Raw genomic sequence first — 25,852 nt, forward strand, 5'->3', positions numbered from 1 at the left:
CCCCGAGGGGTGGAAGTGGGTTCCATTGTGGAAACTATGGGGAAAATTCCAGCTTATCTAAAGGAGAACTTCTGAGCAGTCAAAAGTCAGAATTGCTCCAAGAAAAATAACCTGCTTTGAGTGATGAGCCCCTGTCGCTGGTGACTGAATCCATTTTGGGGAAATTCTACACAAGAGCCTTGAGCATCGAGGGGTGATTGGTCTAAATGACTCTTAAAAACTCTTCCAGCCCCGAGGCTTCATCTCCAGGAGACCACTGCAGGCTTGTTTGTCTGCACATATATAGTGTTCAATTATGGCAAAATACTAAGTTCAATTGTGGCATCTCTAAGTTCACAGTTCTGTAGCATTTAGTACATTCGCACCGGGCAACCGTCCCCACCATCTATCCACAGAACGCTTCCCATCTTGCACAACTGAAATTCTGTGCCTATGGAACACTAGCTCCCCCTCCCCTAGCCCTGTTTCCACATACTAATGGACTTGATTTACTGAGTGATCCCTTGAGAGCTTTGTCCAGAGGGCTATCCCATGAAGGAATGAGGTACAGGACTTGGAGGATTGAAAAAGGAAGGGACCATGAGCCTCAGGAAGGAAGATCCAGAGAAACAGGACTTTCTAGACTCCTGTCTATCTGCCCAGCCCTGTCTCCTGAGTCTCAGCACAGGGCCCCCAATCACTCCTCAACCAGAGGGTATCCAGACTACAGGCCATAACCAGCCATGAACAAGGTAGTGGATGGCAAACAGCATTTTAAAAAATAAAAGCTAAGGGAAAAGAGGAATAGAACAGAATAGAAGATACTCTGAGGAGCATTTCACAAAGCAAGAATTAAGTATTTTGTTTTCAAGATAGGGGTGTGTGTGTGTGTGTGTGTGTAAGAGAGCATGTGAGAGAGAGTATATGTGAGTGTGTGTCTGAGAGGGTGTGTATGTACTCGTGTCATGATGCGAAATGTGTTTTTTATTGTAGGCCACAGTCAAAAAATTTCGAGAAGCTTACTCTAACCCAAACCCCCAAATTAGGAGTCATCCCCCCTCCCTAAACTAAAATCCTGTCACAGAGTTATCAAGCTGTGAACATTTATTGAGCACCTACTATGTGCCAGTTGCAATGCTAGCACTGAAACTATCAAGACAAAGAATGGAATCCTTGCCCTCAAAGGAGCTCACGGTTGACTTGGAGGGTGGGAATGGGGTGGTTTGCAACCAGTATATGTTGATCTTACAGCTGACCAAGGGCTTTTCACATCATTTCATTCATCTTGGGGTAATTCTCCAGGAATTTGGAAAACACTGCCTTGGCAAGCAGCAATGGTTCAGTGGTGGCCTCGTGGCTCTCCTGCTAAGTTTCCCTTGGACAGTTGAATGTGTTTGTCTTTTCAATTAAGATCTCTTAAAATAGAGTCTAGCTTCTTATTAGACCAGCTAAGCATAAGCTTTAAACCTTGAAGAATCACAGCATCCAAAGGCATGAGTTATTAAAGAAAACCACCACCTCGGCATTCTGTGTTCCCATGAAGGGACCACCATGCATTGGGGGTTGAGCATGGGCCAGACCTGTGGTTATCAACTGGCCTGAGAGAGCCACATGAGAACCCCCAACTCTTTCCAGAAAATGCTGCAGAATCCATGCAGTGCATGTTTGCATCACTGAGCAAGTGTGTCATGATGAAAAATGTGTAAGAGGCCTCATAGAATATGAAGCTGGAGCCAAAAAAAAAAAAAAAAAAGGTTTCTTGTGTCCTGGCCCCTGCAAGAATGGTGACTTAAGATGTGTGTGATCTCTGTGAGGCCTTGCCAGGGCAGGCAACCAGTCTCCAACAGCCACACAGAGCTGCAGGTAAACAGAGTGAGGAGCTTCTGAAGACTCCAAGATACGAGTACAGATCGCTGGTCATGAGGCCAGTGTTGCCAGCCTGTTCAGTAAAGTATGTCAAGTAGGCTGCAGAAATGGGACTATCAAAGTAGGCCACGATCACAAGATGCTGGCTCACTGCTGCAAACTTCCGAATTCTCACACAACCTCGCACAGACGAGGAAACTCCAGGGTACCACTGTCTCTCTCCTCACCTGCATCCGTGAAACTCTTGGTTTCCCCTTATTGTATGAATCAACAAAAGCTCTAGAATTCTCTCACCTGGCTAAGTCCAAATTCTATACTTGAAAACATGTTACTTTCAACGTACAACAATTGCTGTCTGGCTGTACAAAGATTTCAACCAAACAGGGCTTATATTTGATGCTTTGATGAAGCATACGTGTTCTGTACCCCCTGGACAGTTTTCATCCATTCACTCTTGGCCAGTAGAAAATGATTCTAAGGACCCACTTTGGTCCCTCACTCTGCCTTCCACTGGGACTGGTCGAGGGGGCTGGGTTAGGGGGCGTAACCCAGATAGAGCTCCATCTGCCAACTCGTCATCAGCTGGTGAAAGGAAGGGGACCTCTTCTAATTTGGACAAAGCCCTGATACGGGCTCCGGCGGCCCTGACTGATATTGCGTTCCTAGCATTTTATCTGCCGAAGGGGAGGAAACCACAGGCTTGGAACTGTGCTTTTGTGAGCCCCGTGCCCCACAGTGTGGGCTCTTCCTGACTGGGGAAGGGGGCCCAGGGGGCTTGTTAAGTCTTCTGAGGAACACCTTCAAAAGTTCTCAGCAGTTTCTTGCCAGAAGCAGTGTTAAGGAGGGACAGGTATCCCGGATATAGCGCCTGTCGTGCTTGGCTGGTAGGAGAAATTCTCCTGGTGGGCCCAAAGAGGGACCCTTGCATCCAAAGCTCAAAATGGCTCTCTGGGATGCTGGTGGGACGCCATGGTTTACCCACTGTCGCTGACTGCCCCCTGCACTGCGAACCAAACACATCTGGTTGTTAGCTCCTCTGACACTCATACTTGACACAAGAGGAAAGAGGCTCAGAGAAGTTGAAGGACTGGTCCATGTCACTCAGCTCATAAAAGGCAGCAAATCCAGAATCTTATTTCATTTCATTAAATTTAAGCCACGCACCTTTCACCATACTACTGGGCCATGGCTTACAGAAGGTGAGGGAGAATGGGAAGAAACCGGATGTTATTAAAAGAGATTGGGGCAGGGGAGGAGCGTGAGAGTCAGGACTCATGAGCACAGTGACCTGACTTCATGAGATGTTTAAGAATACAACCACTGAGACACCAGAATCACTTCTTATTTACTGTTCTCTCCCCCAAATTCTAGATCTTAATCTCCTGGTTTACACACTTATTTCTACTTCTGCCACCACACAAGTTAAAGAAAGAAAGGAGGTATAAATACAAGAACAAGATTCTACTTCTCTCTTTTTGAAAAATATAAAGATGGCTTCCTGTCGAAGCAAGGGTCTAGTAAGACATGAAATATGAAATCACTTTCAGCGGGATTTTGAAGTTTTAAAAAGTTCTGCAAGGCACTGAGAGAAGAGCATTTGAGCATTGAAATCAATACCACTTAGCACTGTTCCTGCCTTCCTCAGGCTTCATGATGCACTCAGTGCCTTGAAAAATGTTAGCGTTCACACTTAACCAAGTTGAAAACGTGAAGCTAAGTGTATTTCACAGATCAAATGCAGTTCCCTGGGCCTGGCTTTTTCTGGACCAGTCACGTTCAGACCTGAGAAAAGCAGGTGAAAGGGGAGGCCTACACGGGGCAGGCATTCCATCGTGGGTGTCGCCTGGGGACTTCCCATGGGCAGCCCATCCCAGGATGAGACGCTCCTAGCTGAGGCTGGAGGGTTTCCAGTGCATAGCACAGTGTGTCATAGAAGACAAGGTGTCCTGGCTCAAAATAGGGCTCAGGCAAATGAGGTTGCACACATCTGTTTCTGGCTTTGGGCGGTCTGGTTTTTAAGTATGAACTCTGCCTTGCTCAGAGCTGTGGACCTGTTATGGGCACTGACCCTTCTCAAGAAAGACAAAGCTACTAAGTGAAATAAGTCAGTCAGAGAAAGACAAATACCATATGATTTTAGTCATATGTGGAAGTTAAGAAACAAACGATCATAGGGAGAAAAAGAGGCAAACCAAGAAACAGACTCTTAACTACAGAGAACAATCTGATGGTTATCAGAGAGGAGGCAGGTGGGGGCAATGGTGGAAATAGGTGACGGGGATTAAGGAGTGTACTTGTGTTGTAGGGCACCTGGGTGGCTTAGTCGGTTGGGTGTCTGACTCTTGATTTGGTCTCAGGTCATGGTCTCAGGTCATGGTCTTGGGGCCGTGGGATTGAGCCCCATGTCGGGCTCTGCACTCAGAGGGGAGTCTGCTTCTCTCCGTCTTGGTCTGTCCATCCTCCCCCCATCAGCATATACTCTCTCTAAAATAAATAAATACATCTTAAAAAAAAAGTACACCCATGATGAGCACCGGGTGTTGTATGGAAGTGTTGAATCATGAAATTGTACACCTGAAACTAATATTAACATCGTACGTTAACTAACTGGGATTTAAATAAAAACTTAAACCCACAAAGCTGAAAACAGTGCTCAAGGTTTGACTCAGGCGATGTGAGCTTCCCTAAGTCATGCACAAAGACCATTCTCACAGCGTAAATCTTACTGCTCACATTTGAAAACCTGAATGTTTTCATTTACTCGACATTTTATTTAAGGGAAAGGGGATCAGAAATTCTAGAGGAGCAAGTTTCCAAAAGCTGTCAGAGGAGAGGTACCAGTTGCAGGTGTAGGGGCATTTTATGGCAAACCCGCAGAGCCTCCCCTCCCACCTCCCCACCCCCACCTCTGTGGACACAGCAGGCAGGTCCCTGGGCCCCAGCACAGGTGGCCCGCTCCCCCTGGAGCCCTGGCGAGCTTTCCGTGCTGATAGCTCTGTAACGAGCCCACACGCTTCTGTTCTTCTCTGGAACGGGGTGCTGCGGCAGATGCAGGGGATAATAAGGTTTTCAGTGACTCATTTGCCTCAGAACTTTCATAATCTTTGCCAGCACCCAAAGCTTGTGGTTTCACAGGGAAACCAATGATTCCCACGTGCATGTGGGGAGAGGCAGCAGCTGGGGCAACCCAGGCCCTTGGCTCCTTAGGTTTTGGATAAAACCACTCACCAAATCCATTACGTGGCTGTAGGTGCGACTCTCGTGAGTCAGTGGTGTGGCTAGACCTGTGCCTGGACGGGAGACCCCGCTGTGTTGCCTGTGAGGACCTGAAGGCTGGAAGACACCCCCACACACACATACAACTTCCACCACCTCCCACCTCCACTCCACATGCAAGCAGCAGAACTGGGGATGAGCAGGCTTGCATGCTCCATGCTGTCATTTTGGACCAGAACGTAGAGCTCCTGGCATCAGTTTAGTGATTGACCGCACTGTCTCCATGCCCCCATCCAAGTACACCAATGTAACACGGACCGCCGACCGCCCTACCTCTTCTCAACGTTCCCACAGCTTCCCTGACTCCAGGCCCTGCAGGGAGGCCAGGAATAAGTCCCACTGCTGGTTATGACCATTTCTGTGGAGTCATGTGGGCCCAGCTCCAGCTTCCACAGATACGGAAAAAAAAAAAAAAAAGCTGCTCCTGTGGCTTCATTGAGTACCAAAGGGGAGCTAATTAAAAATATCTAAACAAAAAAACCCAGATCCTGAGGTGTTGGGACAACTGAGGTTCTAGAAATGCTGAGAAGATTGATTTGGGTTTAATGGTGGAGTGTGGTTGCAGTACTTCGGGAAGTGCTGAAGGCAGTGATAGCGGCCCACGGAGTCCATCTGGAGAAGGGGCAAGATGCAGCCGGGACACCACGCGGAAGTGAGGGCCTCAAGAAATGCGAGTGGCAAAGAGAGATACCAGAACTGCCACCCTGGGTCTGACTCACAGTCTCTTCAGCCCAGGCTTCTCGAGGTGGAAAAATTACTTCACTCAACAAGTTTGAATTCAAATATTTACTCCATACGGATGTGTGTCAGTGAGTTCCCTGTGGTGTCACTCCACCTCTGGCCGCTATGCTCCATCAGTCCCTCATGGGACCCTTACAGCTCACAGCAAATTCTAGAGCCAAACCCAGCTTCCCATATCACAGTCATTCTCCACCAGGCTGTTCTGGGACACGCGTAAGTCAAGCCCGGATTTGTGAGCAGAGACGGGCTCTCACAGTTGAAAAATGAAACCATGCGTTATTTAAGTTCCTTCTCACTTAATGTATCAAACTAATATGCTGAGGTATTTTCTGTATCGCAAGGGACCATTTGGTGGAAGCTTGCATGGAGTAAGCGTTTAATGTTTACTGAATGAATGTATAATAAAGCTGAATTGCTGAACACTTAAGTAAACATGGCTTATTAGAGGGAAGGCAGCATGGTGTCAGTATGAAGAAAGCACGCCTCACTAATCTCCTTGAGTTCTTTGAGCAGATAAATAAGCATATGGATAAGAGGGAACCACGGAACCCGATTTAATTTGACTTTCAAAAACCTGTGAGAAAATCCCACTCTAAAGATGGTTTTTAAAAAATTGAGTCACTAAGGATTGTTTTGTCATGAATATGGAATTGGCTTAAAGACCATAAACAAAGCTAAAGATAAATGAATACATTCCCAGATGGAAAACTACAAACATTGGGGTTTCCTAGAGATCTCATCTTTGATGGGTCTTTTTACATGTTTATGAATGGTCTAGAAGAGGAAGGGTGTATTGAATCTCCAGGTTCAGGGAGAGGAGAATGGTTCTTCTGGGGAGGATGTTAAGTTGATGGAGATTCCGTTCGGTTTGAACAAGAATATATTATGTACTGAATAGTCATCGTGTGTTTGGGCCATAAGGTATTCAAAAGACGTAGACCCTGAAGGAGCTAATAATCAAGTTAGCATGAAAGCCAAACCTTCATTTAACTGTAAATAGCAGAAGGCACCATGGGGTCAGTGATGATGTGGTGTACGTGACAAATGCCATGAGGGTTCAGACAAGGGGAAAGGTAAATGTGGATTGAAGTAGGGAAGGCTTCTTGGAGGAGTCAGCATTTGAGGAGAGCCTTGAGGAGTAGCTAGGGTTGAGTGGCTAGAGAAGGAATGGAGGGTCTTCCTGTTGACAGCAGCTAATGCACGTGGAGTGCTTGTCTTGCCTGCATAGAAGGTGGGGCTTGTCTGCATGATCTCATTTAGCCTTACAGCAGCCCAGAGAGGTCGATCGGATGCTCCTTTTACAAAGGAGGAATGAGAGGCTTGAAGAGGGTAAATGATCTCCTCCAGCTCACATGGCTGGTAAATGCGAGACCCACTGTTACCCTGCCTCCAGTTCTAGCAATGTGGCAGCATGAGCAAAGGCACAGGGGCACGACTCTCGAGAGCAGGTTACAGAGAGAACGGAGGGGTCGGTCCAGCTGGAGTGAGAGCCTGTCTTGGGAAGGTTGGAGCATATATAATGGATCTAAATGACAAAGACCCTTCAGTCTTATCTAGGGAGCTTGACCTTTATTCTGAGGGCACTCTGTGGAGTAGAAGAAGGAAAACGGAACCATATTCTGGGGATCGTAGTCTGAGAAGTAGCAAAAACTTAATCTGGGGTATGGGAAAATTTAGGACAGACAACTGATTTGGGGGAGAAATTGGCTAAAGCTGAGGCAACTTTGTTTTGTGCCCCCTGCTTGAGCTTGCATGCTGAGTGTGTGCCCACCCTCAGTGCATCACTTAGACCACTGTCCTCTTCCAGGTCAGCTTTTGGGGACATCCCGGGTGTCACATGGCTGCCACGTCCCATTTCACTGCTGGGGGCTCAGGCGGCTCGAGAGGTGCCTTCCCTGCCTGCTGGGACGTAGTGTGGGTGTCCCGGCCCTGTGTCTCACTGGCTTCCCCCGCTCCTTTAATCGACATTCCTTACTGAGTCCACCAGAGCTGCAAGCTACAACGCCATTTAACCATCAGACTCCGTCCCTGAGATCCCAGCAGCACACGAGGGCTTCAGGGGAGTCTGAGCAGCACAGTAGTGACATCACGTTTGGGGAGGGGCATCTGGAGGCAGCAGAGAAGTTAAACTTCTGCAATTCCTAGGTGACAGCATTAACAGGCCAGGCGGTCACCTCCTTCTGGTGGCCACATGGTGTCTGGAATTGGGCATGACACTCTGGGGATGGAAGATGAGCTCATTTGGGGTGAGCAGCCAACTACTCAGTGAAACCTTGCCGATCAGAAATGTCACCCGAGGCAGCTGTTAATAATGGGTGCGGTAAGGACTGGAGTTGGGAGGTGGCATGTGAATCCCTGCTCTTCTTCCTGTTAGTCATGTGACAAGGGTTGTCGCTTAACCCCTCTGCGTCTTAGTCTCCCTGTCTGGAAAATAAAGATGATAACTGTACCAATCTCCTAAATTCTCATGAAATTTAATGAGAAAAAACCACTCTGGGTGGCTCAACCAGTACAGAACGCAGGGGAACTATGCTAATATCTTTAAGACTCAGCCCCAGAGATCTATCTAATAAGCCTTCCCCTGGCCCCACAGCGACTCCACTACAGCACACGCACCAGACCATATCGTACTGGTCTCTTTGCCCATCTGCCACTGTCACTAGACTGCAAGCTCTTTCAGGGCAAGGCCGCATCTTCTAGCTCTTTAAAATCAGCACCTAGATAGCGCCTGGCATATGGCGGGTGTGCAAAAGTTTGCCAAATAACCAAGAAAAGTGAATATATTACCTACTATTCCTGTAAGAATGGAAGTTGAGTTTAATTTGCCCCCCTCCCCCAAAAACCATCGTGATTCTTTGAATCGTCACAAGCAAGTGCTTATTAATTCACTTTAGAATCTTTCCAAGAATCAACATAAAGGTTATTGGTCTTCTCTGCTAAAATTCCGATTCTCCCCATCTTTGGAAAACAGGGACAAGACTGACGTCTGCCTCTATCAGTCACCTCTTTCATTCTTTGGGAATTCTCATCAAAGAAAGAAAGTAGGATATGTACTTTCTAAAAAAGATGGAATGTGCACATTCTTTAGTGGATTGGTTTGAACTGACACTGCGGAGCCCTCTTACAGGCTTCTCCTGCTACAAGGGGACGAATTCCCTTGTAATGTTGCTTGTCTTCCCTCTCTGGCCTTGAGACTTTTATACACTCTGGGAAAGATGTAAGCACAAGAGGCTTGAAATTTTGCTTTCCCTCTGATATTTATTAACCTTCCTCTGTCTTTCTCAGTCACTTGACCTGTGCCCTCTGGATTCCTCTGGCTTTGAGCACAGCTTTTTAAAAAACCCTTCTGGTTTTAGCATTTTTATTAGCCAGAACTTCTCTTGAGCGTTCACTTTCTTGAAGCATTTCTTAAATGCAAATGCCATTCTTTTCTACCAGTCCTGCACCTCTCTTTTGAAAACCTGAATTCATTGGAGAGCTGTTTTGAGTAGAACTGATCTAAACCTGATAAGAGACCCAATCACGTCCCTATTAGATGTGATGTGCAGTCCTTGAATCTTTGAAATGATTCCCCATTCATCCATATGCAGAAAGAAAGCTACATACCATTCTGTTGGTAAAGTTATGGAAGTTCTCAACCAACACCTGCTCAATCATGTCTGGCTCGGAGATAACAATAAACATCCGGCGACCAAGATAGTACCTGGGGGAATAAAAAAAATTACTTTGAAATGTATTGTATCTATCTACCCATTTCTCCTTTCTAAAAAGAATTCACCGTGCTTAGAATGAAGGATAAAAGACAAATAGGAAGTAAAGATGTGGAGAAGATATAGAAATGTGTGTGCTAATCATGAGGAAGAGTATAGCTGTGATGATCTTGCATCAAGTTTCATTCCACAAACATTTCTGGAATCCCACCGTGCACCAGGCCTTGGAAACTCTGGGATAAATAAGACAGAGTCCCTGCCCCCAAGGAGCTCATAGCCTGATAGAAAAGATAGATCTGTAAGTGTAAACACAATATTACGGAATTTGTAAGATCCAGTGGTAAGTAAAAACGGCAGTGGTCAGCATTGTCCATGCTGTCCAAAAATGGGGAGACAGGCATTCTAGCAAAGGAAGGCCAAAACTTTTATATACTGATCCTTGGAGAAAGTCTAAAGTGAATTAATAAATGCTGTGCAAACTCAGCAAATATCAAATCTTCTGGTGAAGGGTTGAACATCTGGTTGCCACACCTGTGCAAGAAGTTCAACAGATACTGACATTAATGAAGAAATGGAGGGTGGAGGAAAGGAGCAGCCAGTCAGCTGGGGGTAGTGAACTCTGAGTGGAGGCAGCACTTGAGTGCATGTCTGGTTATATTTATCAAAGTACTGGGGGCACAAAAGCAACTAAGGCCCAGTCACAGTTTTCAAGGGTCACACAGTCTGATGGGAGTGAAAGTTAGGTAATCAGCACACAGCGTGACATCTGGCAAGCAGGGATAACATTGGAGGCACACCAACTTCCCAGAGGTGGTGCTTCTTAAACTGAGTTCCAAAAGATAAGCAGGAGTTAGCTCAGGAAAGTGGGTGGCAAAGGGGGTAAAGGTATACTAGGCAGAGGAATCTGTTTGTACAACTGTCCAGGGACAAGTCTGGGGGAACTAGGAGTGCTTGGCTACCAACCACATGAAGCAAACCCGAGTGGTGGTGATAAATGGGTCCACTGAATAATGCCATGTCTTTAGTCTATAAAATTATACTTTCAGGGTATAATGTAATCACTGTCATATCCAGCTCAGAGCAGTAAGGAATAGATTTTAAAGGGTAAAGTCAGAGGATATGAAAGCAGCAAAGTTTACTCTGAATTCTTCGTTACTAAGAAGTTTTCAAAAGCTAAAATGGCTTTAATTTTTTTAACTTTTCCTTTTCTCACTGACTAGGGGAAAAATGAAAAAACAAAAAACAAAACAACTGGCTGGCACATATTAGGCACTCAGAAAATATTCACCTGAGTGATCATATTTTCCAAAATTGTGGGGGAAATCTTTGGGAAACAGGAATTCAACAGATGGGGTAGAAGGAAAGAAATGATACTAAGTAGTTTTTATTGTTTCTAATCAAGAAGACCACAAATGATTCAATATGGTTATAAACCAATCCTTTCATAAAATTTATGGGGAGTGTCATGGAACCCTTGAGAATCTAGTGAAATCTTCAGACATTCTCCTAAGAAACATGGACATTCACAGCATTTTTGATATGATTTGATGGGTTCTTGGACCCCTGAAACCCACTCTAGAGCAAAGCTGCTCAAATGTAAAATGTGCTTAAAAGCCACCTGGGTTTGAAGACATAACCGCTGAAAATTTCTCCCATTTGGCAAAAAACATAAACTTACAGATTCAAGAAACTGAGTGAATCCCCTACAGGAGGAACCCAAAGAAATCCATGCCAAGACATATCAATTAAACTTCTGAAAACGAAGAACAGAAAACAATCTTGAAAGCAGTCAGGGAGAACGGATGGATTATTTACAGGGAACACCGATTCAAAAGATAGCGGATTTCTCATCAGAAACCATGGAGGCCAGAAGAAAGTGGCGTATTTCTCAAATGCTGAAAGAAGAGGACTGTCAATCACAAGTCTATACCTGGAAAAAATATATTTCAGGAAAGAAGAAGAAATAACAGTTTTGTCAGATGAAGGAATACTAAGGAAATTTGCCACTAGCAGATCTACCCTTAAAGAATGGCTAAAGGAAGTTCTCCAAACAGAAGGGAAATAATAACAGAAGAAAGCTTGGAACTTCAGAAAGGAAAGAATAATGTGGAATGCCTAAAAAGTAGTAGACTAGCCTTCTCATGAGTTTCTCAAATGATACTTGATGGTTGAAGCAAAAATGATAACACCATCTGATGTGGGGTTCTATACTTAGAGATAATGCTTAAGATAATTATAGTTAAGAGATAAGGAGGGTAAAGGGACCAAAATGGAAGTAAAGTTTCTTCACATCACTCAAAGTGGTAAAACGTCTATACCAGTAAACTGAAAAATTACATATGTATATTTATGCAACCATTAAGAACACTTTACAAAGTGATATACAAAAAAATTTTTTAATGTCATAAAGGAATTCTAAGAAAATGTTCAAGTAAACCATAAGAAGGAAAGACAAGTGAAACAAGAAATAGAAGAAAACAAATACATTACTCTAGTATAAATATCATAATTAGATAACAAATTGGAATTTGTGGCTGTAGCTAATATAGTGTTGAGACAGAAATTTATAGCATTAAGTGCTATCTTAGAAAAAAAGAAAAATCTTAAATAAATACGTTCCTACCACAAGAAACTAGAAAAAGAAGAGCAAAAAACCCGAAATCAAATGGAAGGAAGGAAATAATAAAAAAGAGCAGAAATGAATAAAATCGGAAACAAAAAAAATAAATGAAACAAACAAATTGGTTCTTGGAAAAAAAATCAAGAAAATTAATAAACATCTAGCAAGATTGACAATGATAAAAAGAGTCAAGACACAAATCACCAATATCAGGAATGAAATGAGCTATCATTATAGATTCTACAGCCATTAAAATAATGAGGGACTACTATAACAACTTTACACCATAAATTTGACAACTTAGAAGAAATGAACCAATTCCTTGAGAACCACAAACTACTAAAACTCACCCAAGATGAAATAAACAATGTGAATAATCCCATAACCATAAAAGAAATTGAATCCATAATTTTAAATATCTTGAAAAAGACATCTCCCAACTCAGATGGTTTCAGTAGAGCATTCTACCAAACATTTAAAGAATAATTAATAATTTTATGCACTCTCTTCCAGAAAATAAAAGAGGAACAATTCCCAACTCAATTTATGAAGCCAGTATAACCCTGATACCAAAAGTAGAAAAAGAACAAAAAAAAGAAAACTAGATCAATATTTCTCATGAGCATGGATACAAAAATCTTCAACAAAATATCAACGAGTTGAAGCCTGCAATCTATAGAAAGAATTATACACCACAACCAAGTGGTATATATTCTAGGTATACATGACTTGTTCAATATTTTTTTTAATTTTATTTATTTATTTGAGAAAGAAAGTGAGCATGAGTGGGGGGTGGTGCAGAGGGAGAGGAAGAGAATCTCAAGCAGACTCCCCGCTGAGCGTGGAACCTGACACCAGGCTCCATCTCATGACCCTGAGATTATGACCTGAGCCAAAAATCAAGAGTTGCATGCTTAACCGACTGAGCCACCCAGGTGCCTCAGGCTGGATCCATATTTTTAAAAAAATCAATATGATCCACATATAAATTGCAAAGAAAAGAAAAATTATGTGATCATTCTGTTGATGTAGAAAAGAGCAGAGCATTTGACAAAATCCAGCACTCATTCATAATAAAAATTCTCATGAAGAGGGGACATTCCTCAACTTTAAAATAAAAAGTATCTACAAGAAATCTCCAAAAACAGCTAACATCACACTTAATGGTGAAAGAGTGCTTTTTCCTAAGATTGGGAACAAGGCAAGGACATCCACCCTCTCTACTGTTATTCAGTGTAGTACTAGAACTTCTAGCAAGTGCAATAAGGCAAGAAAAATAAATAAAAAGCATATAGATTGAAAGGAATAAACAAAACTGTCCCTACTCTCAGATGACATCATTGTCCACATAGAAAATCCTACGGAATAATAATAAAAAAAAATCCTGAACTAATAAGTGAATTCAGCAAGGTTGCTGTATTCAAGATCAACACATACACACATAAAATCAATAATATTCCTGTATACCAACAATGAGCATGTTGAATTCAAAATTAAAATACAATGCCATTTATAACATAGAGGAAATAAAGAAGACATAAATGAATAGATATAACAGGTTCATGGATTGGAAGACTCCACACTGTAAAGACGTCGATTCTTTCAAAATGGATCCATAGGTTTAGTGCAACTCCTATAAAAAGCACAGCAAACATTTTTGTAGGCATAGATAGGCTTATTCTAAAATTTCTATGGAAAAGCAAAGGGCTTAGAATAACTAAATCCATTTTGAAAAAAAAAAAGAGTGAAGTGGGAGGAATTAGTCTACCAGATTCCAAGACTTGGCTACGGTAGCCAAGAATGTGTGGTATTGGCAGAGAAATAGACACATAGATGAATGGAACAGAATAGAGAACCTAAAAATAGACCCACACAAATATTGTCAACCGATTTTTGACAAAGATATAAAAGCAACTCAATGGAGGAAGGATAGCCTTTCAACAATGGTGCTGGAATACTTAGATATATATTGGCAAAAAAATGAACCTCACACCTTCCTCAAAAATCAACTCAAAATGGATCACAGAGTTAAATGTAAAACATAAAGTTTCTAGGGGAAAAAAAAGGAAGAATCTTTGGGCTCTAGGACTAGGCAAAGAGTTCATAGACTTGACAACAAATGTACAATCCATAAAAGAGAAAAATCAATCAATTGAACTTCATCAAAATAAAAATTTTTTACTCTTTGAAAAACCCTAGTCTCCTGACAGACTAGGAGAAAGTATTTGCAAACCGTGTATCTCACAGAGGACTTCCATCTAGAATAGATCAAGAACTCTCAAAACTCAATAGTTAAAAAAAAAAATCCAATAAAAAACGGGCAGGGGCGGCTGTGTGACTCAGTTGGTTAAGCGTCTGACTGTTGATTACAGCTCAGGTCATGATCTCAGGGTCAGTGAGATTGAGCCTCATGTTGAACTCAACACTCAGGGAATCTGCTTGGGATTCTCGCTCTCCCTCCTCTCCTCCCACGCTTGTGCATGCTCTCAATAAATAAGCAAGTAGGTAAGTAAGTAAGTAAAATAAATAAATAAAATCTTACCCCAAAATGGGCAAAAAGACAGGAAAAATATTTCACCAAAGAGGATATACAGATGCCAAGAAAACACATGAAAACATGTTCAGCATCATTGTTCATTAGGGAAAAGCAAATTAAAACCACAACGAGATATCAATATACATCTATCAGAATGGCTAAAATAAAAAATAACAGTAACATCAAATGCTGATGAGGATGTGGAGAAACCAGATCATTCATGCATTGCTGGTGTGGATGTAAAACGGTACAGCCGCTTTGGAAAATAGTTTGGAAGTTTCTTATAAAACTAAAGATGCACTTACCATATGACCTGGCAATAGCACTCTTGGGCATTTATCCCAGACAAATGAAAATTCATGTTTACACTAAAACATGTTCACGAATGTTCGTGGCAGCTTTTCTTATAACAGGCAAAAACTGAAAACAACCCAAATGTTCTTCAGCAGACGGAAGGTTAGACTAACAGTGGTATATCTATATAATGGAATACTATGCAGCAACCCAAAACTCAAACTGTTGATACATGCAATGATTTGGATGGATCACAAGGGAACTATAGGAGTGAGAAAAGCCAGTCTAGGGAGGTGACACATGATTCTGTTTATATAACCTTTCTGAAATAACAAAATTGTAGAGAAGAAATTAGTAGTTGTCACAAGGTTAGGGATGGGAATGGTGAGGGACCCATGTGGCTCCAAAAGGTGGCGCCAGAGAGCCTTGTGGTGATGGGACAGTTCCGTATCTTGGCTGTGGTAGTGGTTACACATGTGATAACATCACAGAGATCTACACACACACACATACACACGTACGTGTAAGCCTGATACAATCTGAATAAGTATTGTGGGTTGTACCAGTTTATCAAAGCAGTCAGTTTCCTGGTTTGATAATGTACTATAGTTATGTGGGAGGTCATCCCTGGGGGAAACTGGGTAAAGGGTACAGGACCTCTCTGTACCTTTTTTTGCAACTTCCTAGGAATCTAGAATTCTCTCTCAAAGTAATGAAATGTTTTGGAGCTTAACGAACTATACAGTCACAGCCCTGCTCCTCACTGAGTCAGAACAAGTAGGCCTGGGAGGGGCCAAGAATCTGCATTTTAACAGGCTCTCCAGATTCTGATGCCAGGACACAACGCCCACACTCTGGGAAATGCTGTTTGAAGGGAGTGATTTTCAGCCTCAGTGGCTGGTCAGAACTGTCTGTTGAGCACTCAGAAAATAATGCCTGGCTCCACCCAGACCTGCCTGACCAGAGTTTCTGGGGTGGAACCCCGTCCTTTAATTTTAACAAGCTCCTGAAGGAGTCCTGATGTGCCTGACAGTGACCAGGTTGGGGACCCACAAACTCCAAGTGAAAAATCCTGCTCTATATTTAACCAAAGTTCGCACTTATTCTCATTTCCCTATATTCTTAGACCTAAAACAAAAGCATTTACACTAGGGTGCACACATATTTTGGTAATATATTTGTATTGATTTAGTTATTACCGAAATAATTTTACATGTGATCTGGATTTTTCAAAAAAGCAAAATAATACTTCTACATTCAAATGGAAGTTGTCCTTCCAAGTGGGCACCTTGGGAGTCTTTGTGCTTTTTTCTAGTAATATTGCTAATGCTAAAAACAATTTTGTCACAATTCCTTTAGAATTGCTTCAGAGCTGGTTTATGAACCTCGTGAGAAAACTGGCCCCATTTTACATGTAAATTGTGTAATCTTGTGAATTTATATTTACACAAACACTCATCTGTAGTTTGAGGAGCTCCTGGAAAGATTTCGGAGAAAAATGTAATGAAGATTGTTTTTCAGGCTTTCCTTTTGGGTGCCTGGGAGGGCTCCAGGGTTCCTGTCTGCCCAGCCCCACGTCAGGAAATACCCGCCCCCATTCCGGGCAGTACTGGAGGAGCTGTCGATGATAGCCCGTCGCCATTCCACCCACCAAGTCCATCCCCAGCATCTGGTCATGGGGATGGACTCGCCACCCAGGCATGCCAATCACAGTGTCTCATCTCCTTGGCAACAGTGACTAGTCCTGGGGTGGACACATGACCCAATCAGGGCCAGTCAGAATCCTTCACTAGATATATACATGGAGACGACAGGGAGAAAGCTTCGTCTTTCTCCTGGAGCTGGTAAACTGGGAATACATGAGTACAGGGCTATTGGCGGGCATCTTTCTTTTTTTTTTTTTTTTTTTTTTAAAGATTTTATTTATTTATTCGACAGAGAGAGAGACAGCCAGCGAGAGAGGGAACACAAGCAGGGGGAGTGGGAGAGGAAGAAGCAGGCTCATAGCGGAAGAGCCTGACGTGGGGCTCGATCCCAGAACTCCGGGATCACGCCCTGAGCCGAAGGCAAACGCTTAACCGCTGTGCCACCTAGGCGCCCCGGCGGGTATCTTTCTATCCCACGGTAGGAACTGCCTTCAGAAGGAGCTAACTGGGACAAGCAGAGAATTCAGACAAACGGTGTGTCAGGGAAGTACAAAGTCTGGTTCGAGGCTCTGCCTGCTGCTGTCTTCCCCAGATCCTCGACACCTTAGTTAGGGCTTGCGGGCTTCGGTTCATTTGAGTTGGGTTCCTATCATTTGTAAGCCAGAAGTCCTAACCAATATGGGGCCCCCTTTCCTCCTCAACTCTGTGAATACCTGATGCCCTCCCGCCTCTCAAAATGTACTTCCCCAAGGGGTCTGATCTCAGTTTTGTACATTGGTGTGAAGGTATGGGGGCATCTTACTGCTTCCTGAGATAGGGGGGCATACTGCCAAGTAATATGCTCTAGAGCCCAGGAGGCTGGATCTGGGATCAGCGAGCTTGCAATGCACTCAGACAGCCCCCGCAGGCCAACTCCATAAAGCCCAGTTCTGGGCTCCTGCTTCCTCGCCTCCGAAATATGGAAGCAAAACATGACAGTCTCTGCAGTCTGGTGTGGCTTTGAATCCTGTAATTCCTAAAAAGGAAATTACATCATGGTCTTTGAATTTTAAGTCTCCTCTCTGTAGGGTGTGAAGGCACTTCCTAGATCAGTGAAGTGAGCCAGTGAAGTGTTCGACTGGGTCGAGGACCATCCTCAGAACCTTTGAGCGAAGTGTTCCCCACCTGTCAGGCCTTGTTCTCAGTGCGCTGCCCGTATGAGCTTGTTTCATCCTCATGGGACACGGATGCGGTAGTTACTATACCCACTTTCCAGAATAGGACACCGAGGCTGAGAGAAAGAAGTTGCCCGAGGACGCACTCCTCCCAGGCTGCCTGATCTGTGGAGCAGCTCAGCGCTGAGCAGGTGCGCGAGAGGAAGCCGCCAGGCCTCCAGCGACGCAGACAGCATCTTTCAAGGAGGAAACTCAGAGCAGCTTGTTTCACAGACCAGACCCCCAGCCCCCACCCACCAGCCCACTTACAAAGGTAGGTTCTTGCTTCACCTCTTGGTAAAAGTTCTTAGCCAATGACGTTCATTTATATTTATTTATGCACATAAGAATATGCCAATTGAACTCCAGAGCAACTGGTTGAAGAGAAAATTTAGGCCAATCAGTGAAGTATCGTGCAAATAAGAAAACCCATTTGTTTGACTATTTAATTAGCAGGTTTTCTGTTTTTTTTTAACTGACCAGTCAGTTCAATCAAGATAGTTGATAATTGCCTTCTGGGCACTGAGGCAGGGTAGGCTGCTGGTATTAGCCTGTGGGCTGCCTGGCCCTGTTCCAGAAGGCCTGCACCTGTCCCGGGCGGCCAAGCTCTCCAGGCTGTTCAGCAGAGGCACCTACAGGACCCGACACGGGAGGATGGCCAGGTTACATAGCTGGACGGAAAAGCACATTATAAACTAGTACCTATAGTTGTGTGAATAAATAACAGTCCATCTGACTCTTTATCAGTTCACTCAACAAGCATGTATTGAGCACATATTCTGTGTCAGGCACTATGCTGGGGCATGTTAATAATATCCCCGGAAGAAGACTACAGGAAGCTCTACTAGCTAACAGTGCAGGTATCTGGAGCCGGAAATGATGGGGGACCTTGACTAGTCACATTGTGTTTATTTCTTTAATGTCCTAGTATTTTATAATGAGTGTGTGTGACACCGGATTGGCCCTGCAGCGTCTTTCAAAAGTCAGGGTGGGGGTGGGCAGTGGTGCAGCTGCGGGGACTCAGGTTCAAGGCCCTGCCTTGGGATTTCACAGCTGTGTCACCTTGAGCAAACCACAACTTTCCCGAGCCAGTTTCTTTAATCAGAGAGGCGTACTAGGAGGGTTGGATGAAGAACATGAAAATGTTTTGCCCATAGTAAAGTTTTAGGTACGCGCGGGTCATGATCACCTCTCCATCAGAAGTGTGAGGCCCCCACCCTGCTAGAGCCACTTTGTGGGGGGTGAAGAGGCTGAGTGAAGGGTGCCCCAGGGAGAACAGGTGATAAGCTGGCCCCCCACCCCCTAGCGTCTGCAGAAGAAATCCGAATGCTCATCCAGAGACTCCTGGTTTCCAGGTAGAGTCTGAAGAACGGATGGGGGCCTTCAGCTCCTCTGGCAGCCAAGAAATCCTTGCCTCGGTGACAGTGTGATTTCGCGGCAGGTGGAGGATGCTGAAGGGTAACTGCTGGTCTGGCCTTAAGCCTAACCTCTGGCCTGGCCTGCCCTGTAGATGTGGAAGTGGTAGGGTGCTCACTGAGGGGGAAGGGGAGCAGAGCCTGAAGGAGGTCATTGTGGTCAGAGTCCCAGACTCTCACCTTCCAGAAAGTTCTGAGAAAAACTAAGTAGGAGTCCAGTGCCAGTTGTACTAGGGCATTTGGCTTTCTGGGCTGGGCAGCTGGCATGGTGCTGGGAGAAAGAATGGCCCTGGGAGGCCTGGAGGTCTGTCCCGGCTTGGCTCACTGGGGCATCTTGCTATCCAATCTGTCATGAGAGCCCGGGAGGCTTGAGTCAGCAGAGAGGCAGAGCAGACTCAAGCTGCCAGGGACACTTTCTAGAGGAGCAGGGACAGAGTCAAAGGCCCATGGAGTCTGGAGTCTCTGGGAGCAGGGAGTGTGCCACCTGCATGGAGATGCCTCAGTGCACACATGCCTGGATGCTGATCCTGACCTCACAGCCTTACAGAGCGTGATGGACCGAACCGGCCGCTCTTGGCAGGGCCTGGGGCCTGCTCAGTGTCTTCCTTCTGCCCTCTTCCCACTGGTAGAGTCTCTGGTCTCTCACGTCCTGGCTGGACTTTGGATATCCCACTCAGAGATGTATGTCTCCATCATTCTGGCTTGTCTTCCCAATCTGCTGCTTATCTACACATGGGTCCTCACTCAGTTATCCACCTAGGACCTTGTAAAATGCAAATCTAATTGTGTCACTCCTTTATTTAAAACCCTTCAGTAGTTGGTCACCATCAAGGCCTTTGGGAGTCTTCAGCATGGACTCAGCATCCCTCACAACCTGGTCCCTGCCTTGTTCTTCAGCCTCGTCTCTCCCTATTCCCCATCACCCCAAGAGCCGGGACTGATGACCAGCCTGATTCACTGAAACCCTCCATCATCCCTCACCTCCACACCTTTGCACATGCTATTCCCCCACTTTCCTGGAATAGCATCCCTCCTTCTCGTTTTCCTGCCTGTTTAACTGCTAGTGGTTCTCCACTAACTGTAGTTAGATGTGTGCTTGGCTGTCTTTCCACTTGATTGTGAGTATTTTAAACAAAGGAACCTTCTTTTATTTATCTTTGACCTTTAGCACTGACTACACTTGTGGGCATGCAGTAGGAGTTCTGTCATGTTAATGGAGCATGTGTATTCCAATCCCAACCTCCAATGCCACGGGATAGAGGCCCCATCTCTCTCATGAGGACCACTGCAGTAGCCCCTAAATCAACTCCTCCAAACCAACTCCTCCCTCAAGGTCAAATCTACCTTTGGAAACAGAAGCTGACCGTGTTGTCTCGTGTCTGATAAACCTCCAGTGGCTCTCCATTGTTTGAAGTCATAGGTCCCGCTTCTTGGCCTGTCACAAGGGGCCCTGCAGGAGCTGGTAACCTCTCTCCCTACCCTATTCCTCTTCCACCAAGGTTCCCAAATTTTCTCAATTCATGGCACCCTTAGTGACTCAGTAGCTTTTCGTAGCCTCCTAAGGCTGAAGGAAGTACCCAACAGTCTCATTTTTAAGCACCTAAGTCCAAACAACTCAATAATTATTTGTGTTCTCACAGTTTAGTGGACATTGGAAAAAGGAATACACATAAATTGAAAGTACTTCTCACAGTAACCAACAGATGTCACTGTGTTCTCCATGAATATTTAAAATATCCCAGGAAGCCCCTGTAAATTCACCGTGGCACCCTGGGTTGCCTTAGCACATAGTTTGGGAACCACAGCCACATACAATTGCTATAAAAATAGGTTATCTGTGGTTCCCCAAATTTGCAGTATACACACAATTTTCCCTCTGATATCCCCGTCTCCATCTTGTTAGTTTGGAAAACCCTTTCTGATAGTCTGGTCACCTGTCTGCTCTTTTCTGGAGCCTTCTCAGACCCCTCCTTGCAGTTTCTATAGCACCTGGTCCACTCCTCTATTGATTTGCATCTCATTCTGTTTTATTTATGGACAGGTTCCTTACTACTATGAATCTTTTCCCCTTGTATCCCTGAGAAGCTGGCAGAGCACCTCATACATAGGAGTAAATGGAGGGATGGTTTGGATCTGCCTTTCTCCTGGGAAGTCACTTGGTATCCTCCTGACTTCCCAATTCTTGCTACCAGCCCATTTGAAGCCGGACTTGAAACCTCAGAACCTTGTTTCTCTTTATCCTGCATTCTAAAAGTCACCTGGTAGTCCCTGTTCCTTCCAAAACCTGTGGCCCCCTCTTCCTGTCTCTCTCCCACCGCTATGGAAGAGGCGTCCACATGCAGGGCCCCTGCTCTACTAGCTTCTTCACCGGTGTGTCTGTCTTTGTGGCTGGCGCTGGTGATCTCAGTTTCGGTTGTGTACTGTCACCTGGGGGGCAGCTGAGCACACAGAACCCTTAGATCACCTCCCCACTGCAACCCAGTGGCTCTCCCAAAGATTTCATTTGAATCAGAGGTTCCATGACGTGGTGACACCGAGATGAGCTGCTCAGATCCCCCTTTGGGGGAGGACTTGTCCAGCCATTGAGAGTGTAGTCAGCAGAGAGCCCCCAGTCTCACTTCAGGGTCATGGGCCAACATGGACCAGGCCGCTACTCCATCTTTTTCCCCCTGTCCCGATGGTCAGCTTCTCTTGTGCCAACTGATCCCACCCCAAGGTCTTTCTCTAACTGTTCTTACTGGGTAGAACTGTCTTCCTTCTTCCTCCTCATCTCCCTCTTATCATCCCTCAAGACCAAGCTTAAGTACTGCGTCCTTCTGGAAGCCTTCTCTGCCTTTACTGGCCCAGGATTCTACCTTATTCATGGCTTCGGGTTGTCCAGTTAATCATGTATTCGGTCACTTACTACCTGGCATTCTTGTGTAACTTGGCCCATGTGTTTTTCTTCTAAATTAGATGCCAAAGCTCTTCAGGAAACAAGAAATGAGTGATACCTTTTTTTTTTTTTTGTGGCAGGGCGGGATGGTCTCCCCACTGCCATCAGCTCAGTGCTATACACATAACCAAGACTAAAACATCTGTTGAGTGGACAATGCCTGGGGAGGAGCCAGCAGTGAGTTCTTCCATACATGGGGGAAATTGTCCCCTCTGTCTCTGTGCCATTGGAAGAAATGGACCCAGACTCTGAAAAGAGTGTGGGAAAGGTCATAAAGAAGGGGGAGAAGGGAACGCGCATCCCAGGATGAGCTGAGAACTGATGGCAGAAAGAGCATTACATTTGGAGTTAGAATGTTGTGACTGTGGGCTAGTCCCTTGAGTCTTGGGGTCACAGTCCCTACACCTGGTAGATTTCCCAGGTATCAAGTAGAAAAGCAGGTCTCACTACCCTTCCTTAGGGACCTTCCTGGCTCCTGCCAGGAATATGCTTTGTTGGTCCTAAGGTAGGTTTCTAGTGGTGACAGTAGGGGGTCGATGACTCTCGCTTGAGTTCACAGAAGCCCGCTTGGAAGGGGCTGGAGGACCACAGCAGGCCCCCCAGGGGAGTGAGAGCCAGGCCCACCTGTGACCCGCCCTGCCTGCAAGCGATGCCTGCCCCTCCTTCACCCAACCCTTGCGAGCCACACCCATGGAAAACATGCAAATGCGTGCTCAGGAGGGGCCCAGGTCCACGGTGGTGGCACGGCATGTGCGGGGTGGCAGGGACCTACCAGGAGGCCTCACGCTGCCTAGGAGCAACCCCAGGCCTGGCAGCCAGGAGATGTGGGTTCAAGCAGCGCTCCACTTTTCACGTTTCTGGCTCTGGGGCAGGAAGTTAGCCTCTCCCCCGACCCTCAGCTTCTTCATCTGTAAGATGAAGTGGCCCTTCCAGTCCTGGTTGAGTTGTGACTCTGTCAAGCTACCGTCAAGCTTTCTCCAGAACAGAGCTATGGTGGAAAAAGGGAACTAGGCAGCATGGGGCGGGGGGCAGGGGGGGGGCGCTGGGAAATTATCTGAAACAAACCTACAACGATAAAGCTCTCTACTCTATTGAATATACCCGCCCATTTAATTTATTCAGTTAATAAAACTTATTCCCCAGAGGGGGACAGGCAGAGGTAAGCTACAAACCAATCTGCCTGTGTGAGCACGGGTATGTATGTCTAGCTCATAACAATAAAAAAAGAGTAATTAAGAGATGTATTGAAGTGTATAGCAATCCTGAAGGACACTGAAGAGTCCAATTGAAGTTACTGTCCTTGGTGCAAATTTAATTCAATAGGGAATAGATAAATAAAAATAAAGAAAAAACAAATTCAGAACAGATGTTAGGCAAGCAATTTTTTTCACAGTAAGAATCATAAACGTGAAGAACAGCCTATAAGGCAAAGTTGTTGATGCAAACAGCATCAAGCTACTAAATAAATAGTTAGATGGCCCTGCAGGGACAAAGAAACATTAAAATAGTCATTTGGCTGTCCCTGAATATCTGCACCCACACAGTGATGCCCAGGCATGTAGATTCCCGGGCTCTGGAGGGGGCTGTGTGTGTGTGTACGTGTGGGTTTTCCGGTGGGTGTGTGTCCTGTTGCAGAGAGTACGTGCAGGGCATATATTTGTGTGAGACTCTGTAGCAAAATCTCCTCTCCCCGGATGCCATGTGGACGCAGAATATGAATAGTGGGGCTTCACAAAAGCTGGAGTCAGTTCTAAAAAAGATCATGAGGCCGGGGAGGAGCCCCAGGGCCAGGATGGCACGCATGGTCCTGGGCCAGGTATCAGAGCAGGTGTGTGACTCCAAAGAAAGGAGAATTCAGTGGCAGAAGGATTTCAGGCACAGCAAGGGAGAAACAAGGGGCGGGGGAGGGAGTAAAGCCCAGGTCATAGTGTTTTAGAGAGAAAGAAGCTCCAAGATGATCATTCTAGCCCAACACCTCCCACCCCCACCCCATTGCATAGCAAGGAAAATAAAGATCCCAAGAGGTGAGGTGACCCGTGGGCACCGCGTGGACACTTGCCACGGCCGGGAGGAGGAGAAAGGGCAGGGATTCCCCGGGAGGCACAAAAGGCCAGAGACACTCCTGCCTAGCTTTCCCGAGGACCCGCAGCAGGGAAGAGTGAAGCTTACCCCACACCAGGCTGGGGATGGGTCCTGAAGCTGGCACTCTCCCGGGGCGCCTGCTGGGTTAAGAAGACCTTTCAAAGACGGACCTGAGGAGCAGAGGAATCACCCCCGCTCCCTGGGCAGGCTGCCCTGGTAGTTACTTTGACTCTCGTGTCAGACCTGGGAGGTGGCAGGCGCTCACGTGTTTCTTAAAGGTTGGGGATGATGGTTAAGTCACCTGTTCTAGCCCATGGCTGGGCACAGCCAAGCTAAGACCAGAACCCGGGTCTGGCTCGCAATCTGGTGCTCTTCTGGGCACCCTAGGCAGACCCCCAAGGGTTAGGCTAGAGGAGGCCTCTGAGGGGGACATGGGTTAATAGCTGCAGAAGAGCCTGATGAATGGCCTGAGAGAGGGGAGCCCTGCTTGGGTGTCATGAGAGCATCACCTTTCCCTCATCTGCTTGTCCCGTGCATCCCAACATGGCCTGCCACGGCAGCAAATCGATTTTGTACTTTTACAGGCTCACTACTGAACTGAGGGAGCATAGTCACTGATGGGGAAAGATTATAGACCCCTCCACCCAAAACCTTGATTTTTAGTAGGAGAGACTTTCCCCCAGTTCCTTTCATTATGTCCCAAGGAAACAATACTAATTACCTCAATCAGCAAAATCGCAAGACCTTCCTGGTGAGGTCTTGTCCTGAAAGGCACGTGCCCAGAGGTGATTTCTCTAGTCACCCAACAAATGCTTCCTGGGCCCCTTTTAGGTGTCAGGCACTGTTGTGGGCACTGGGAATATCCCCGCAGAGGAGACAGACTCCGTGTCCTCATAGAGCGTGCGTGTGGCAAGAGAGCAGGACAGTAAACAAATAATGAAGTGAATTAGCATTAGGGCCAATGTCCCAGGAGTGCTGGGAGCATCCAAGAAACAACAACAGTGGAACAGAAAAGGCTGTGGATTAATAAGGAAAACCAGGGGGGCGCCTGGGTGGCGCAGTCGTTAAACATCTGCCTTCGGCTCAGGGCGTGATCCCGGCGTTATGGGATCGAACCCCACGTCAGGCTCCTCTGCTGGGAGCCTGCTTCTTCCTCTCCCACTCCCCCTGCTTGTGTTCCCTCTCTCACTGGCTGTCTCTCTGTCAAATAAATAAATAAAATCTTAAAAAAAAAAAAAAATGAGAACCAGGGATGCCTGGCTGGCTCAGTCCGTAGAGCATGCAGCTCTTAATCTCAGAGTTGTGAGTTCAAGCGCCATGTTGGGCGTGGAGCCTACTTAAGATTAAAAAAAAGGGGGGGGACCTACCCAGCCCTGCACTCACCTCTTGCTAACCACATAGTATTCTTGTTCTTTATGTTCCCATATAAATGGAGGATAATGCAATCAGCCCAGCCAAAAAACCTGCAGGGTTGTGGGGATGGTCACATGAGATACTGTCCTGAAGGGACAAGATCAGATAGAGGACCAGAAAACAGTTATGGATTGGTATTTACTACA

At 45.6% G+C, this 25,852-nt stretch overlaps 1 protein-coding gene across 2 annotated transcripts in view; it reads right to left on the bottom strand.

Annotated features, from left to right (window-relative positions):
* Nucleotides 1-25,852, bottom strand: part of TBXAS1 (thromboxane A synthase 1) — a 160,602-nt gene that overhangs the window by 73,849 nt on the left and 60,901 nt on the right. For both annotated transcript variants that reach the window (XM_045792528.2, XM_087860790.1), the window contains one exon: nt 9,469-9,565. In XM_045792528.2, coding sequence (XP_045648484.2) covers nt 9,469-9,565 — 97 coding nt within the window. The remainder of the gene's footprint in view (nt 1-9,468; nt 9,566-25,852) is intronic.

Source organism: Ursus americanus, chromosome 3 (genome assembly GCF_024610735.1).
Source record: "Ursus americanus isolate L20-20 chromosome 3, mUrsAme1.1.p, whole genome shotgun sequence".
Taxonomy (NCBI): Eukaryota; Metazoa; Chordata; class Mammalia; order Carnivora; family Ursidae; genus Ursus; species Ursus americanus.